This window comes from Macadamia integrifolia, unplaced genomic scaffold (assembly GCF_013358625.1).
Source record: "Macadamia integrifolia cultivar HAES 741 unplaced genomic scaffold, SCU_Mint_v3 scaffold2169, whole genome shotgun sequence".
Taxonomy (NCBI): Eukaryota; Viridiplantae; Streptophyta; class Magnoliopsida; order Proteales; family Proteaceae; genus Macadamia; species Macadamia integrifolia.
In genome coordinates this window covers 47934-66350 of record NW_024868554.1, presented here as the reverse complement: position 1 = coordinate 66350, position 18417 = coordinate 47934, and the positions used below count along the sequence as shown (strand labels likewise).

The following is an 18417-nucleotide window of genomic DNA, read 5'->3' as shown; positions in this document are numbered from 1 at the left end:
TGGATTGCTTGGTGATTGACCATTGAAGGGTCGACCTTCGGCGAACCCCTCGATCTTCGGTGAACCCTTCGGCTCGAGCCGAGAGGGAAAACACTTGGTAAAATATTGCTAATGATAATAGGGTCGGCCTTCGTCAAACTTACCAACAGGTCGACCCTCGGCCAAGCGTCGGGGAAATAAGCTTAAGGTCAGCTAGGGTTTCGGCCCTCTGCAACTATTTACAAACCAAAGATCATTAAACGGACAGTTGGAAAAAGAACGATTGCATTCATAAAGCCTGAAGGCGAAATATTACATACGATGCCCGAAGGCTAGTTACATATGAAGCCCGAAGGCAAAAGACTACATACGAAGCCCGAAGGCAAAAGACTACATTAAGGCCCGAAGGCTAGTTACATGACAAGAAGGGGGGTAGCCTGCACTGAGAACCGAGGCGACCTTAAGGAGCGTCCGTCGGGTTCGCGGCCTCGACTTCGGCGGGGAGTGCCTCCTGGTCCGAACCCCCACGACCAGGAGTCGGAGGGACTTCCCTATGCAGCTAGATCTCGCCTTCCTCGCTGCCGCCTCCACCGTCGACGTCGGCAACCTCGGTGGTCGATGGCACCGCCTCCACATCGTCGTCCTCGAAGATGAGGCCGCTGTCTGCAAAGGAAACCCCAGGGTAGCGCCCGAGGACCCAATCTCGGACCTCGGTGGCGCCCATGGTGTACCCTGGGGCGATGGCGTTCTTGATCTCCTCCTTGAAGGCCTTGGAGGACCGATACTTTTCGACCCCTCGGGCTTCGGCTTCTTGAAGGCGGGCCCTCACTTGTGACTTCAACTCCGAGAGCTTCCGTTCGCACTCTCGGCGCTCGAGGGCTAGGTCGCGCTCCAGGTGCTCCACCTTCTCGAGGAGGGTGGAGCGCTCGTTGTCTAGGGAGACCTTCTCCCTCTCGCTGGCTTCAAGCTCCCGAAACATGGCCTCAGCTCGGAGGGCCAGCTGACCCATCTGGTTCTGAGCCTGCACAGAGCACCGAAGGTCAGAATGAAAAAAAAATATACATATATAGTACGAGTAAAAAAGAGGTAGGAAGGCCGAAGGAGAAGGGGGACCGAAGCTTACCCCCGCCATGAAGATGCACGCCAAGGTGATCAGTGCCGCCGTCCCTTGCTTCTGGGCTTCGGTGGCGTCTCTGGGAAGGCTCCCCTTCGTCACCAACTCTCTGGCAACCCGTCCGAGGGCCAGAGTGTCGTCTTCCTTCACCGACCATTGTGGGATGAACCCCACCTCAGCCCTCATCGATGGGACCTTCGGGCCTCGGGAGGCAGTGGCGGACGAAGGGTCTTGTGCCAGACCGTCTCTGGGAGCGGCAAGGGCTTGGACATCCTCGGCAATCGACCCCTCCACTCTGGGCCTCTTCTTCGGGGTCTCGGAGGACGGTCCAGTCTTTTCCTTCCTCTTAGACTTCGACTGTTGGGGGGCGTCACGTGCCTTGGCCTCCTTGATCTTTGCCTGCCTTGCCGCGGCGACGGCCTTAGCCTCGGCTCTGGTAACTTGCACTGTAAGAAGAAACAAGAGGTATTAGTACGAAGGACCGACACTCGAAGGAAGAAGACGGAGTCTAGCCTAACTCACCCGGGCTAAGCCCGAACTTGAAGAGGATGGCGTCGGACTTGAGGCAGTCGGCCTCGACTGGAGAACAGCCTTCCTGCCGCCTCGCCATCGCCAACGACTCCGCGTCTGCCCCGAATAGGGCAGGGGCGGAGTTCACATCCCTAAGGTCCGGGATGTCCCAGACTGTGCCGAAGGGCACCCCCTCGGTCGACTTCACAAAGAAGTACTTCTCCTTCCATCCATGGATGGAAGTCGGGTAACCCTTCAGGAGCCGAAGGTCCTTTCGGGGGCAGAAATAGTACCAGCCCGTAAGTCCCTTACAGGCCTGAAGAAGAAAACAGTTTATGAAGAGTCGAAGGGAGAGAGGCCTCTTGTGCCGAACAAAGAAGATGACGAAGCTTAATGCTTGTCGCCACCCGTTCGGCGTTAGCTGGGTCGGGCTTAACCCATAGTGCCGAAACACTTTGGTGAAGAAGGGGTGGAGGGGCAGCCGAAGGCCTGCCTTGAAGGCCTCCTTGTATAAGCACAGCTCCTCGGGGTTCCGATAGCTGGCTCGGTCAGAGGGTCTGGGCAGACGGAGCTCGAAAGCATCCGAAACGCCGAAGGAGGCCCTTAGCTCCTCCAGTTCTGGTTCGTCCATCTTGGAGACGATCTTAAGGGCCTCAACTTCTAGGGGCTCCTGTGTCTGGGCTCGGGCGTCGAGCACCCTCTCCCTGAACTCCTCACCGTTGGAGCCACCCTTGGACCCCGACGGTGAAGCCGCTGACGATGAGTCGCGGGAGGAAGGAGAGTCGGTGGAATCTGAGGACATCCCTCGGACTTCCCCAGGACTCCTATACCTACGTCTTGGTCTTGACCTCTCGCGGGACGATGGGCTGTAGCCCGACGAGGAAGACATCACTTACTTGTTGCTAAGCTAAGGAAGACGAGGACGAGGCTAGAAGGGGATCCGAGGCCGAAGGTGAGCTCTCCGAAGGGAAAAAAAGAAAGGTTGCCCCACAAATGGCCCCCCACATTATATAGATGGAGGAATGGCGGTACGACTTCCGAGCATTAATGGCACCGCCACGTCAGGGTACGAAGCCTCAAGGTTTGCGCCCGAACGGACCTAGCAGGCCTAGCAGACGATCTCACCTTTGGTTGGGAGTTCGGCCAAAGCCTGACCGAGGGTCCCTCCTTCGGTTGGGAGTTCGGCCAAAGCCGAACGGACCTGACCGAGGGTCCCTCCTTCGGTTGGGAGTTCGGCCAAAGCCGAACGGACCTGACCGAGGGTCCCTCCTTCGGTTGGGAGTTCGGCCAAAGCCGAACGGACCTGACCGAGGGTCCCTCCTTCGGTTGGGAGTTCGACCAAAGCCGAATAGACTTGACCGAGGGCCCCTCCCTTGGCAGGGGGCTTGGCAAAGCCGAACGGACCTGACCGAGGGTCCCTCTTTCGGTTGGGGGTTCGGCCAAAGCCGAACGGACCTGACCGAGGGTCCCTCCTTCGGTTGGGAGTTCGGCCAAAGCCGAACGGACCTGACCGAGGGTCCCTCCTTCGGTTGGGAGTTCGGCCAAAGCCGAATAGACTTGACCGAGGGCCCCTCCCTCGGCAGGGGGCTCAGTAAAGCCGATCCGAAGCGGTGAAAGGTCTTTCTCTCGATCAACCCCAAAGCCTTGGTCACTGGTAATGCCAAGACCGAGGGAACAAGTCAACCTCAGAAGATGGTTACTCCCACAGGAAGAAGCTCCTAGTGGAAGTAAGGGGGCTCCTGATATAGCCAAAATAACCTCTCGGTGGGGGCAATGACACGTGTCACTGCTGGGACACGTGTCCTCCGCCAGATGAAGGTTCCAAGAAACCACTCACACTCGAGCACGCTCAATCACCGAGGCACGCCCGCAGAATCACGCGGGATCACGTCGTCTGCATGAGGGGAATATTCCCCCAGAAGGTTGGACGTATTCTAGTAGGACTCTAAGAGGGAAGAAGGGGAAAAAAACCCCAAGGCCGAAGAGCTATATAAGAAGGCACGGAAGAAAGGGGAAGGTAAGCTCTAATACCCTCACCATTACTCCCTTATCGAACTGTGTGGCCGACCCTGACTTGAGCGTCGGAGGACTAACCCCGGACAAAGTTCCGGGCCTCCATCGTCTGTGTTTGTGTAGGTTGGACCAGCAGGGTTTTTTGGCGGCAACATCAGCCAACTACGATCCATATTCTGTCCAATTCTTCAGGCTGATTCTATGGATTTTTGACCGATTCTGGCTCTCGGTCTTGGAATTGGAATCAGAATCAGAATCAGAATCAGAATCAATGTAGGCCAATCTCAATGATGATTCCTCTTCCTTGAACCATGCATGCTTCACAGCCCTGCATGAATACCTTCAGCTATTTCTTAGGGAATAGGCACATGAACGGATACGCTTTATACCTTCGTGTTAATTTTTTCCCCAGAGACCAAAGAAATCTGAATTTCTCAACTGCTGAGTAGAATATAGAATAGACTTGCTACTGGGAAAAGTAAGTTATTATGTAGTGCAGGTAGGGAAACACTTATAAATCTGCTCTAGCTTCAATCCCAACATCTCGAATGACCACTTCTTGACTTTCATCTCTCAATCCACTCAACCTTAGATATAAACTTCAGAGCAATTTGCAGCAGAACAATAACCACAATTCCAAAAACGTTTCCTTGATAGCTTTGAAGAATATATGTAAACCAAAAGAATAAGGAGGATCTAGGTTTTTGGCAGCCACAATATAGCTCTATTTTGTGGTTTAATGCAAGGGACGCGCTTGGTCCAACAGTAAGGTACGAATGTTGCGACCTCGTGGTTAAGCGGTTGAAACATGCTATCGATATTCTCGGGGTAAGGTTGTGTAGTTCTCACCCCCTGGACTTTACACATGTGGGAGCCTCATGCACCGGGTATGCCGTTTTGTGATTCAGTGTGGTCTAAAACTCTAAAAGCTAAATATTTTCCATGTATACCAAACCCAAAAAATCATCTTCATGGATATAGAAAAAGTCATTGCAAAATATTATCTCATCTCAAAAAAGGTCTGTTAATGTTATGTAGGAGATGATTCATCCCTTTCACTTCTGATAGATTGATCTGTCCACTTACAAAGAAAGGGCATCTCAGAGTTCAAATCAATCTAGTCACTCAAGAAGATGTTTCCCTGGGACTCATTTTGGAAGTTGCAGATCATACTCAAATTGCAAATATTTGAAATGGAAATGTTCAGAAGATACTAGTCCCCACAAAAACCAAACTTGCAATGATATAAAAGGATTGAATATTTTATGTCATTGGTGCAACAGGGAAATAGAATCCAATTAGCACATCCTCCTGAAGTTATGACATTTCTATAACACTCTGGGCTGCCTTGGACTAGGGGATTTAGAATAAAATTGATCAATTCTGATTCCGTCGGCAACTTGTTAAGCTGTTTGTTGAAATCCAAAGGCCTTGACAAACCAGCAAAGTACCATCTAAGCACAAAAGGAATCTCTTAGCTTATTCCTTATTGAATGCCAAGAACTCTTTTCCAGAAGAATGAAATGAGTCCATCTCAAATTCCTATAACAATGCAATTTTGGTCTTCAACCAGACCATACTGAAAAGGTAAATTCATACTACACGAGCACAAATGGAGGTGATCTTTACTCCACCGAGAAGCAGTAGCCGCTGCGTCCAATAAAGTGTGTTCAAAGTCGTCCCTGCCCGAGTTGAGGGTCAATAAGACCCCTTGGTGAGCTCTTTCAGACCCCTCTACTTCAAAAGATATGTTCAATTGTAACATCTATCAATAAAGGCATCGGCTTGCAAAAACAGGTCTACAGGTTCAGGGTACCGCAGCTCAGCAATTGAAGTAGAGCAGCAAGGGATTGTCCAAGCCTTTAAGCTAGCGAAATAGAAAGATCTGAGGCCTGCTAGGCCTGGGACAGATTCTGCTCAGTGGAACTGCTGAAAAGTTAAAGAATTGAAGGATTGACCTTGGAACTGTATGCTTCTCTCTTTGAAGCTTTTAGTTTCTGAAAATGTTAGATGAATGTAACCTTATACATTTGAATAGAAGGCTCGTTTATCTGGCGCACACATTGTTGCCCAGAAATCTGAAGTCCTGAACTCACAGTTGCTGAAGTCTGTAATTATTATGAACCCTCTTAGAAAATTTCCAATAAAAAAAGAGCAACAATATCATAACAAGGCTAGGTGTGAACTCGGCTTTGATCTAAGAAATTTTCCTAAATGAGAATATGCATTAGATAATGTTTCATTGCCTTGAATGGTCGAGAACTTGAAACTGATTTTTATAATGCTTCAAAAAGTTACACACAAATCAAATGATATATAATCTCATCTGTCTGAAGTGGGGCATATTCAAACTAGTCCAGAACCTCTAAAAGACATAACAGTCTTGAAATCGTAGATAGTGCAATGGGTAATAACACCCCGGCTATATTTGAGAAAGGAGGCCATTTGTCATTCCCAGTACAACTGAAGGTACTGTTGTCCACTTACCTAAAAATTTTCTCCAATAACAGCTAAAGAATAAATCTGCACACTACAGTTACATGGCTCGCTTAGTAGGCTCCCTAGCCGCGTAGGGATGCTCGAGGTACAGCAGGTAAACCAAGTTCGTCTTCAGCCTGTAAAAGAGAGTTATGAAAATGAAATAAATGACAAAAGGAAAACCAAAATAACAGACCAAAAATATAAAAGCAAGCACAACTGCCATCACAGTATCATAGATGCACATAAAATACTAAAGCTACCAAACAAAAGTTAAAGAATCATAACACAAGAACCTCCACCATCTACCCATTCCATCTATCATATCAGTCGAGTCGATCCGATTCGATTATCCTTTTTCTTTTTTACCAATTTTTTACATACAAAAAATGAGCTGGGCAATGAGGGAGCATTTTCCTACACTCTTGACCACAGGTCCACAACTGCTAGGTGGATGTGGCATTTCACGTTTCACCAAACAGAAAATTCCTTCTAAAAAGGGCATAAACATTTACAGCAAAAAATCTGTACCATCTTTTGTTGGTTATTTTATTTCTACTTTTTCCCTTAAATATATTTCACATCCCAAATTGTCTCTGATTTCGTCGGGTTAGAAACAATTCCCTCGATAAGCGCTGGTTAAAGGGCAAGGCTAAATTCCTAAGAGAAGCAAGCGCTATAAAAAGAAAACCTTTGAAGCCATTTTTAGTTTGGTCGAATAGGTAACAACATACGTTTATGGCGCAGAGAAGCTTGAAGCCCAGCATTCAGCTTCTTCAAAGGCAGGCAGACTCAGTCAGGTTTGAGTTGTTTACACTTGATTGTATGTAGAAGGCTCTGCAGGAGTTGAACCCATAACTTGTCAATACCGCTGCGTAGATGAGCGCTTAGAGCCTTTTTTTTTTTCTTTTCCCTGGCATACCACATGATTAACGACAAAGCACAACGACAATTGATTGGACGACCAGGGAAGTACGATCAATTGTCATCCAATCGATCGGTCCAGCACAGATTGAAATAGGAGCCAGTTCGACAAGGAGCTTTCGAAAACGTAGTGCACACATGTAAATAAGGAACAAGATGAATATAGAGGTCGAATGAGCATCCCACACCCAAATGGTGTCCCACATAGGTCTTCCCTGAAATCCCCCAATCACTAAGGTAAACAACGTAGAAAAAGCACCCATTTCTATACAGGTTTTGAAAGAGCATTTAGAGTGACTAACAATTCACCAATGAGCTAAGTCTTTGTAGGCAAAGAATTGGGGACAAAGAAGATTTCAACTTGCACTTCTAGAGTCTAAGTAGACTTCCATGCGTTGCCCCTGGAGCCGTAGCAAAAGCGAGTCTTCATAGGGCAATTGTCATTACTTATGAACCTGAACCTGGGGTGAAAGGAGCAGGCCACTCTTCTACTTTGATTTTGGGCACTGTTCTCATCAGGCTTTTGCTCACTTACCATCAAAAGAAGAATTAGTAGCTAAAGACAATTAGCTTGTGGCACAAACAACGTTTTGGTCATCTTTATTCTCTTTGTCTGCATTCTCAAAGTAATAGAATAGGTCACAATTTCTCATTTGATTATTGTCATTTAGCCCAAAATTCTTGTCTCATTTCCAAAAAATAATAAGAAAATAAACACTAGTTCTTTTCCTTTTATGCTTGTTCATTTTGATGTTTGGGGTCCTGCACTTGTTAGCTTTAGATGCGGCTACTCTTATTATGTGATGTTTCATTTATTGATGATTTCTCTCATTGTACTTGGATTCTTCCCCGAACTGACCTGCCATGGTTCAGTCTTTGGTGGGTGAGAGTTGAGGTTGAAGTTAGGAGGTCTGGTTTGGGTTAGGCCAAAACACCTACTACAACCAACCATGCCATCCTTGGATGTGAGCTCTTCCCATATGCCCATCACCCAAAATACCAAAAACAGGGAACTACCAAACTCTCTACATTCATTAGTAAAGGTGACCTAATACCAATAACATGATGTTCTCTCTAAAGATAAGTAACAATCACATAGAGTCAATACATCAACAACAACAACAACTCAGCCTTATCCCAACTAAATGGGGTCATGGCTGCATAGATCCTTGCCCTCCAATCAGATCTATTCAATGTCATACTCGATACAAGGCCTAAGCCATGTATGTCTTTCCTCACCACTTCTCCTAAGGTCATTTTAGGTTCGCCCCTTCTTTTAGATCCTTCAATCTGAATCAAATCACTCTTCCATACGGGAGCATCCAAGGGCCTCCGTTGAACACAATGCTCAAGAACCCTAGAATTACTCAAATTTTGGCCCAAATTTCTACCAATAGCCCAGGAAAAAATACCTAGTTTCGGTGGTTTTAACCCAGACTGAAACCTTTCCGAAACTCGAGATTTTGAACCTTGGTTGAACATGGCCATATCATCTCAAACGACTTTCTCGTAGCTTATCATGTAATAGAGAGACCCCCAAACCAGATCTAATACGATCATTCCTTTCTTTATCCTTCTTACTTTGACCACTCATCTATCTCAACATCCTCATCTCCAATACACTGAGTTCATCTACATGATGCTTCTTAACTGTCTAACCTTCTGCACCATACATCATAACCGATCGTATGACTATTCTATATAATTTTCCTTTTAGTTTTAAAGGAATGCGTTGTTCACACAATACTCATGGCACACCTCTCCCCTTCACCAATTCTATTTTAATTCTTTGTGAAACATCATCCTCTACATCATCTTCTTTATTTATTATTAAGCCAAGATACCTAAAATAATCACTTTGCGAAAACTCTCATCAATTTTTACAACCAAATTATCTGTCCTCATGTAATAAAGTTACACACCATATACTCCATCTTTGTTCTACTTATCTTAAAACCTTTTGATTCTAAGGTTGATCGCCATAAATCCAATTTGGCTTTAATACTTGCTTTTTTCTCATCCACCAAAAGATTATCATCAGCAAAAATCATACACCAAGGAACCTCATTTTGAATGTCTCTGGTCAATTCATCCATGACAAGCGCAAACAAATAGGAGCTTGAAGTTGATCCTTGATGTAATGCAATTGTAATTGGGAATTTACTAATTTGACACCCCCTACACACACACACAATGCTTAAACTAGTCAACACACCATCGGGGGCGGGGGGGGGGGCGGGGGGGAGGGAGAATAATAGAATATATCCCCTAAGGGACATATACTCCATCTTTGTCAACACACCATTATACATATCCTTAATTATGTCATATTTACTTGAAACACTTCTCTTCTTTAGTACTTTCCAGATTAACTCTCTAGCTGTAATAAACTTTTTCTAGGTTAATAATATAGAGATCCTTATAGTTAGAATATAAGGATGGGAAAGAACAATGAGATGAGAGTTGGAGAAGGAGAAGAAGAAGAAGGAGAGGAAGACGAAGAAGAGGGAGAGGCGATGATATGTTGGAATAGTGTGTTTAGAGTAAAATCACTCTTAACACCAAATATATTACTGCACTAATATATTTAACGATATATTACACACACCTCCCTAGGGAGGTAAAAGGGAAAAAATAAAATATAACATGACCAGTTCCCAAACTACCCTTAGAGCAACATAACTAATATCTCTAACACTTCTTGCAATCTCTAAATCTTTCCATGAGTTTATTTAGTAAATAGCTTCTGTCATGGATCTTCCTAGCATAAATTGGCTCTCCATAATAGTATTTTCTTTTCTTAAGTGGGTTTTAATAATCCCCTTCCATAATCACCTAGAGTCAATGTGGTCTTTAAGAACATTGATATACCTGAATGATCCGTTCTCACCCAGCTCAATGGTCCAACATGAAATAAGAGTCAAAGTGATGATTGGTTAAGGAAAAACTGCATTAGGCAGCAGAATATACAAATAAAGAGAGAGAGTTCATATCAAATTAAGGTTGTCCAGACGACCTAAATTAAGGTTGTATATGTGCCCTACCATGGCAAATCCTTGCAATAGGATGTTGTTTGATCATTTAGGTCGTATATGTGCCCTACCATGGCAAATCCTTGCAATAGGATGCTGTTTGATCATGTCTCTGACATGAGATGAGATGCAAAGGCACAAAATCATCAATCCAGACCTAATGGATAGGCCTCAAATTAGGATTTTCACAAAGATTTTGTAATTTCCTTGCATGCCAATGGGTCACCACTGAGAAAAAGATCTTGACCTTTTCTTTAACCAAAGCTGTCGTGATGCGGATCCGAGGAATCGGATCGCTTAGGGCCCACAAGAATGATAAAAGATCTCAATTTAATGGTTGAGTGACATTCTTGTAAATTCAGTAATAATCAAGTGCATGACTGATAGCATAACAAGTGACAAGGACAACTGAGATAGGAAAATTAAAAGAGAGGGGTGTTTTGTAATTGATAAAGTAAGGACAATTACTTAAATTTAAGAGAAAATTGCATTGCCACCCCCTGAACTTCGGTCGTTATTCAACGCCACCCCCTGGACTTTTCGAAATGTCAAAGCCACCCCCTAAAAATTCAAAAAATTTCAAATCGGTCCCTGCCGTTAGCCGACCGTGAGATATGAATGAAAACCGGTTAGTTTTTTTCTAATATACCCAAAATACCCCCACCTATTGTGAGAGGACAATATTGCCCTCTCCTTTATTTCCATCTCCTAAACCCATACCCATCTCACATCTCTCATCTCTCATCTCTCATCTCTCATCTCTCATCTCTCATCTCTCATCTCACTCCTCTCACTCACTCGGCCGGACAAGAAGAAGAAGAAGAAGACGAAGACCCACCTGCAACTCGATTCTCCCCTCCTCCGGCGTGCGATTCTTTGTAGGAGTTGCTAGTGACCGAATAACTCTGTTATTAAGTCTGAACTGTTCCTCGCCGCTCGCGTCTGTCTCCCGTTCCGTTCCCTTTGCCCACTGCCGCATTACTGCCTACTTTGGTACGTCGCTACTGCATTGGTCGATAATCTATTTAAGCGAGAGTGTCAAGAAAAAGACAGAGAAAAGAAAGAACGATTCTGTTACTCTATAGCCATGCTTGCCAATGGCATCGGAACTCCACTTAACTTCAGAGGAAACCCCTCCCAAACCCCCCATGGTCTTTGCCACAACTTCTTTTGCTCGATATCCATTGGACGTGGTAGTGACAGTGGTTGCCGTTGCTACGATTCCGGTCGTCATCGGAGGAATCCGACATGTACAAAACAAAGAGTTTGCATTAGGGCTGGATACACTCGAAAGGCTATGCAAACCCCAGGAGCTTATCAACTAGTTGACGATGAGACCGGGGAGAAGTTCATTGTCTGGGGAGGCATTGGCGAAGACTCCCCAATTCCTTCCAAAGAAGTTCTCTCCTGGAAGCCCATAATGCTCTCTGGATCCTATACACAGGAAAACAAGACTGATAGCAATGGAATAGGTGAGTCGCGAGACAAAGTATTCACTTCATCTGTTTCCCGTTCGGGAGAAGTAGGGTTCGGTTTCTTCTCCCTGGAGGAGGGGAGAATAGCACGCCGGAGGAGGGGAGAATCGAGTTGCAAGTGGGTCTTCGTCTTCTTCTTCTTCTTGTCCGGCCGAGTGAGTGAGAGGAGTGAGAGGAGTGAGATGAGAGATGAGAGATGAGAGATGAGAGATGTGAGATGGGTATGGGTTTAGGAGATGGAAATAAAGGAGAGGGCAATATTGTCCTCTCACAATAGTTGGGGGTATTTTGGGTATATTAGAAAAAAACCAACCGATTTTTATTCATTTCTCACAGTCGACTAACGGCAGGGACTGATTTGAAATTTTTTGAATTTTTAGGGGGTGGCTTTGACGTTTCGAAAAGTCCAGGGGGTGGCGTTGAATAACGACCGAAGTTCAAGGGGTGGCAATGCAATTTTCTCTAAATTTAAAAATAAACCCCATGTATTGAAAAGTGTGTTCTATTAGTTCCTCCCTACTTTAACTATTACAAAACCTTGAAGAAAGTTTGTAGAATTCGAGAGTGTAGGTATCCACATCCTTGTTGCCTTGTTGCAAGTTAAGCAATTTATGGAACATTACCTTCTCATAATTAAGAACAAATTTCTCATTCAGGATCTACTTCATGACCTCCCAATTGGTAACGGGTCCAAGTCTTCTAACAAACCTTGCATGCCCAACAAACTTGGTGAGGATGACTTCACACTTCTTCTCGTACGGAAGAGATTTATATACAAAAATTCTCTCCACTTTGGTAAGCCAGTAAGAAATTCTTCAGGTCCCTTTTCACCACTAAACTTTGAAACCTCAACATTGATGCCATAATCTCGGTCAGAAAATTTCCAGGTAACATCTTGGGGTATAACAGGATCACGTTGCACTCGGTGAGGTGTATCTTCAATCCGTAGAGCATTAAACTGAGGAGGTGGTGCAAATGGTCCTTCTTCGACTCGCATTTCAAACCTTTGCATAAAGACAAGAATCTTAGTTAGAGCATCTTGAGTCTCGTCAATGACCTGGTCATATTTTGCCTCATTCTTCTCAACCCTAGCATTAATTTTCTGTTGGTTCTCAAGTAACTCACAATACAATTTGTGCAACTCAGCATTGGTGATGTTACCTGTCATGGTTAAAGAAGTGCAAGAAATTTTCTCTAATACCACTTGATGCGGATCCGAGGAATCAAATCGCTTAGGCCCCACAAGAATGATGAAAGATCTCAATTTAATGGTTGAGTGGCATTCTTGTAAATTCAATAATAATCAAGTGCATGACTGACAGCATAACAAGTGATAGGGACAACTGAGATAGGAAAATTAAAAGAGAGGGGTGTTATGTAATTGATAAAGTAGGGAGGAACTAATAGAACACACTTTTCAGTACAGGGGGTTTATTTGTAAATTTAAGTAAATGTCCTTACTTGTAAATTCAGAAACCCAGTCCCCTTCTTCTTCAGAATAGAACACAAAACCAGCGCTAATGAAAGGACCTTGCGAGGGGCATAGTTCTTTCCTTGATGATCAATTCAGCCCACAAATTTAAACTGAGGATCACCATAGTATATTCTATCGAATCAAGCAATACTAATTGCAGACCTCAAGGGCACGAAGAGTAATTAACTTCTGCAACTCAGATCTGGGCGGTAGCTTTAGGCAGCCTGAGTCGCAAGTCTTGTTTCTCACAATAGGAGACTCAATAGGAGCCAAGATGCTAGGGTTCAGGTCGTATATGGGAGTGCTTCCTTCGATCAAAACCTCGACCCAAACAGATCTCACATGAAAGAGATCGATCCACTTCCTGTGGGCTGCAACTACTGCCAGAAACAGGGAAGCTACTGTAGCTCAGAGCAGGGTAAGGGAAAACCAGAAATAATAAAGAAGATGAAGAGGAAGAGATAAAGAAGAAGTAGAAGAATGGTAGGGAAAGGAGGAAAGAACTTCAGAGAGGGAGATAGCCATGGGTCACACCAAAAACAATTCTTCAACCAAGTTTTAAATCTCCAAAATTCTGAATTCTTCATATAAAGACAAGCAAAAATGGAAAATGGAAACTAACCTAGATAGAAACTGAATTAAATTCTCATTCAAATAAAAATCTACCAAACTAATTCTAAATCTAAAAAGGAAAGTAAATAAGGAAACCAAATCAAAGTTTTCCCTTCTAAACCCATCGCCCAACTGCATCATGTCACCAGGATGAGGAGTTATTTGGGAAGCAACCTCATCTTGAAATGGGAAAAGTTCTACAGAAACTTAAAGTGATGAAAATATTCAGAATCCACTCCCACTGGCTACCATTAAAATGGCACTGGGTTTTTTAAGTTATCTTTGTCCATTTGTTCCACAATATTACTTTTTCGTGATGATTTGGAGCCGCTTACAATTGTAGACAATTCCCAGAACAAGAACATCATATGGTTTTGATCATTGGGGCACCTCAGAAGAATTGAATCATTTGGGTGTTGATTTAATACATTCTATAGTCTCTCAATAAAGCAGCTTTACAGCAATAAATACTTTAACGACGACAGATAGTAATAAAGTTGGTCCCTACACAATGTCAGGTTCCTTATTATATTTCTAGTTATTGTACTACCACATTGTACTCTACTTTTTCTACTTAATAAACCATTACTTACCCACCAAATAATAATGATATAATAGGGGAAAAAAACCCAGTAACAATGACAAAAAATAAGTAAATAACAAAACCCTGAAGCCAATTGTCCATAGGTGGAGTGTTTAGAGGCTACAGGAAGTTCCTTTTTCTTATTTGTAATTCCACTTCACCAAGAAGGGGGAAAGTATATGGGTACTCAAGGGAACTCTTGGCTCTTGGAGATTCTCCACTCACAAAGGAAAAGTGTACAACTGTTTCATACCATAAAATTATAATGGATTCTAGGTTTCTCACGATCTCGTCTTCTAAAACATGAGTGGGAATATATTATATGGTTTCTCTGTAGAAGTGGTATAGCAGTATAAGAGAGTCGGTTTCCTAAAAGGACTGGTAGAATCTTAGTAAGAAACATGGAAGACATTTGGATAGAGTTGGGTTGAGCGCCACATTGAGCACCCATAGGAAGTTCGTCTTGCCGGAATCCACCGGAATAACCACCGTGTCTGAGAACTGCCCTTTGGACTGCGCCCATCCCGGCAGATGCTTCTGAAAGAATGCACAACCTCATCTGAATGAGTGCTCTGACTATGGCTGCCCTCCCTGGCGAGGAGCAGGTTTCTCCCTCTTCGCCCTCACCCATCTCCCCTTCTCCTATCCAGCCTCCTGTTCTCCCTGTGAGTTCAGTCTGGAATATTCATCCTGGCCTTGTTATCCCTTCCTCTGCTACTGGACTACCCCTTCATTTTATCCCGCCCTCTACGATTGGTGACTCACTTGTTCCCAAATGTGACTCTGGTTCATTGGATGCAGAAGCCTCCCACTGGAAGCTCTCGTTGGTTGGGAACTTTCTGGGCAGCTGCCCCCCTTTCACCTGGTTAAGCACTCCCTTATTGAGCAATGGAGAACTAAAGGCACTGTGGAAACGATCTTATTGGATCATGGCTTCTTCCTCTTCAAGTTCTCAGATGAACTAGACATGAACCGTATCCTTCTTGGTGGACCTTGGTTTGTTGGGTGGAAGCCGATTTTCCTTAGACCTTGGCATTGGCAATTGCTTCTCAACCGAGTTGATTATTCCTCCATTCCGCTGTGGGTTACATTGCCTGGCCTCCCTCTTCACTTCTGGTGCTCTGAGGGACTTAGCTCGATTGGCTCGGTTTTGAGGAAACCTCTGTATACTGATGCCAAAACTTGCCGAAAAGACCGGTTAGCCTTCACCAGAGTTTGCATTGATGTCTTCGCAGCTGATCCATTCCCTTCTTCGATCTCTGTCTAGAATGGCGACGATTCTTTTTCAACAAGAGATTCTATTAGACTAGAGACCTCCCCAGTGCCTAGTTTGCAAGGTCTTCGGCCATGACTCCTCCCTATGTTGCCCTAAGCAGCCGGCTTCTGAGATTCATGTGTTAGATTCCCATGTGCCTTTTCACCAACGTGATCATTCGATTATGGGAGATGAGCCTCTTCCTTTTCGATCTCCCAATTGCAGAAGAGCCTAGCGCCGCCGAAGGAATCGAAACCGCCGGCAACCTGCTACCATAGACACCAGAGAGACCCCCTCCATCCCTTCAGTCCCTGATAGCGCCTTGCCCGTTGGTCACAACCGATTCCTGGCTCTGCAATCTGATGTTGAGAGCCCTGAGTTGGCCTCTCCCAGCCGCTGCTTGTCCCCTGACAATACTTCTTCTAGCTGCAGCAGTCCTCTGAGACGTCGCACTCAAACTGTCTGCTCCACAGAAGAGGAAACTTCGGATTTCTCTCCTACTTTCTCTTGCTCGTTTGCTACTAACAGATCCCCCCTACTGATATCCTACTCTCCTAGCTCCAGGTGCTCCCTTGAGAAGATCCCTATCATTGTCCCGGCTTCTGCTCTTGATGGTCAACTTTCTTCTGAGCCTCTCCCAGGTGTCCTGGCATCCTGCCAAGTCACGACAAGCTTACGCTCCGAAATGGACAACTCTACCCCTCGCCCCTTAAGTCATGTCGGTACTTCAACTTTTGGGCTGATACCTCTCTCTATTAGCCCCACCCACCAAAACCTCATCGCACCTTCCTCTATTGGGCCTGAGCCCTCTCCTGAAACCCACAACTCCCTGGTCGCCTACCCACCTTTAACCCAGTCAGACCTTCATCCATCGGATCCGGTCCAGACTAACCCAACCTGCTCCTCTTCTTCTCCGCCCTTCATCCCCATACTGGTTCTCCGTTCCTCTGTGCCCAAGACTTCCACCAAGCACCCCCATCTCCCGAACAAGAGCCCCAACAAGACCAGTTCCTCCACTGCTTCTCACTCTTATTGGCGGAGAGGCAAGCCTAGCTCTCTCACTGCCTCTACCAGCCCCACCGCGTTGGAGCTTTCGTTGCCTCATACAAATCATGCCTAATGTCTCAAGGCCTGATTTGGAATGTGAGGGGTCTCAACGCCCCTCCAAAACAAGCTGTTGTTCGATCCATCATTAAGGATGTCCACCCTGGCTTTTGCTGCCTGCTTGAAACCCATATGAAAGACAACATAGCCTCCCGTATTGTCTCCTCTGTAGCCCCTGGTTCGTCGCTCATTTCCAACTACTCCCACCACCCAAACGGACGTATCTGGATAATCTGGGAACCCTCCAAGCTCTCAATTTCTCTGCTTTCCTCCTCTGCCTAATTTCTCCACCTTTCCATCACTGATATCACTACCAATTCCACCTTCATTTTTTCAGCCATCTATGCTTCTAACTGCGCTTCTGCCCGAGAGGTTCTCTGGAATGATCTCCGAAGCCTTGCCACCCTCATTGGCTATCTTCCTTGGGGTATGGGTGGTGATTTTAATATTGTCTGTTTCAGCCATAAGAAGCAGGGAGGGGATCCTATTGAGCTGACCCATAGTTATGCTTTCAATGATTGCATTGAGGACATCACTGTCAATAATCTCTGCTGGACAGGTATTCAATACACTTGGAAAAATAAAAGGATTGGTGCTTTCCGCATTGCCTGCAAATTGGACAGAATGTTAGTTAATGAGACTTGGTTCACATCCTTCCCTTCGTCTCATTCCACCTTTGATCCCCCAGGTATTTCTGACCACTGCCCCATCTCCCTGTCTATCCATCCATCAATCTCCTTTCATCCCAAGCCTTTTAAGGTTTTTGATATGTGGTCCTCTCATTCAGAGTTTCTCCCTGTTGTTAGGGAAGCTTGGAGCAAGCCAATCCAAGCATCCTTTTCCCCTCTCATAGCCCTTGCTAGGAAGCTTTGAAATGTTAAAGAGGCCCTTAAAGCCTGGAATACTAACTCCTTTGGGAAAATTACATCTTAGGTTATTGATTGCAGGAATTATCTCACTTCTATCCAGGTGTTGTTGCAAATAGATCCTCTCAACTCCATATTGGCTGAAGAAGAAAAAACTGTCTCAACTTCCCTCTATTCCCTCCTTGCCCAAGAAGAGAGTTTTCTGAGGCAAAAGGCTAGGATTAAATGGATGGAATTAGGAGATTCCAACTCAGCTTACTTTCATCGATCCATGAAGGCTAGAACAAACATTAACTCCATCCCTACATTGATCAACCCCAACGGATCCCATGTTCTCAATGATGATGGTATTAAAGCAGTTGCAGTTGATCACTTCAAAGACTTGTTTAATCAAGAGCTGAGGCCTACCTTCTCCATCCAGGATGACTTGCTAAACAAATTCATTCCTGCAAATCTGGCCAGTATGCTTCATGCTCTTCCTACTAATGGCGAAATTGAAGCAGCTATTCTCTCTCACAAGGCCAGCAAAGCCCCTGGGCCAGATGGCTTTAGCATGGGATTCTTCACTGCCTCCTGGGATATCATCAAGCTTGATCTCATCAAAGTTGTTAAGAGCTTCTTCTACAATCCCAGCCAGATCAAAGGAATGAGCCACACTTTCCTCTGCCTCATTCCTAAGAAAGGAGCAAATACCATGAATGACTTCAGCCTATCTCCTTATGCAATTTGTTATACAAATTCATTGCCAAGATCCTTGCCAACAGAATGAAGATGGTCATTGATCCGCTTGTCAGTTAAAACCAATCAGCATTCATCCTGGGTAGAAGCATTAGTGACAATATTCTCCTTTGCAACGAGATTGTGAGAGGCTTTGATAGAAAATCTCATGGCCCCGCTGCCCTTTTGAAGATTGACATCCACAAAGCCTTCGATTCTCTCAGATGGGATTTCATTATTTCAGTAATGGTCAAGATGGGATTTCCACAAGTGTTTGTCAA

At 45.0% G+C, this 18417-nt stretch overlaps 1 protein-coding gene across 1 annotated transcript in view; it reads right to left on the bottom strand.

Annotated features, from left to right (window-relative positions):
- Positions 1-5868: 5868 nt before the first annotated feature.
- LOC122065980 (vacuolar protein sorting-associated protein 60.2-like) overlaps positions 5869-18417 on the bottom strand; it is a 40874-nt gene continuing 28325 nt past the window's right edge. Inside the window, exon 7 of the mRNA XM_042629811.1 lies at positions 5869-6231. Within this exon, the coding sequence (XP_042485745.1) occupies positions 6178-6231 (54 nt within the window). The 3' untranslated portion in view covers positions 5869-6177. The remainder of the gene's footprint in view (positions 6232-18417) is intronic.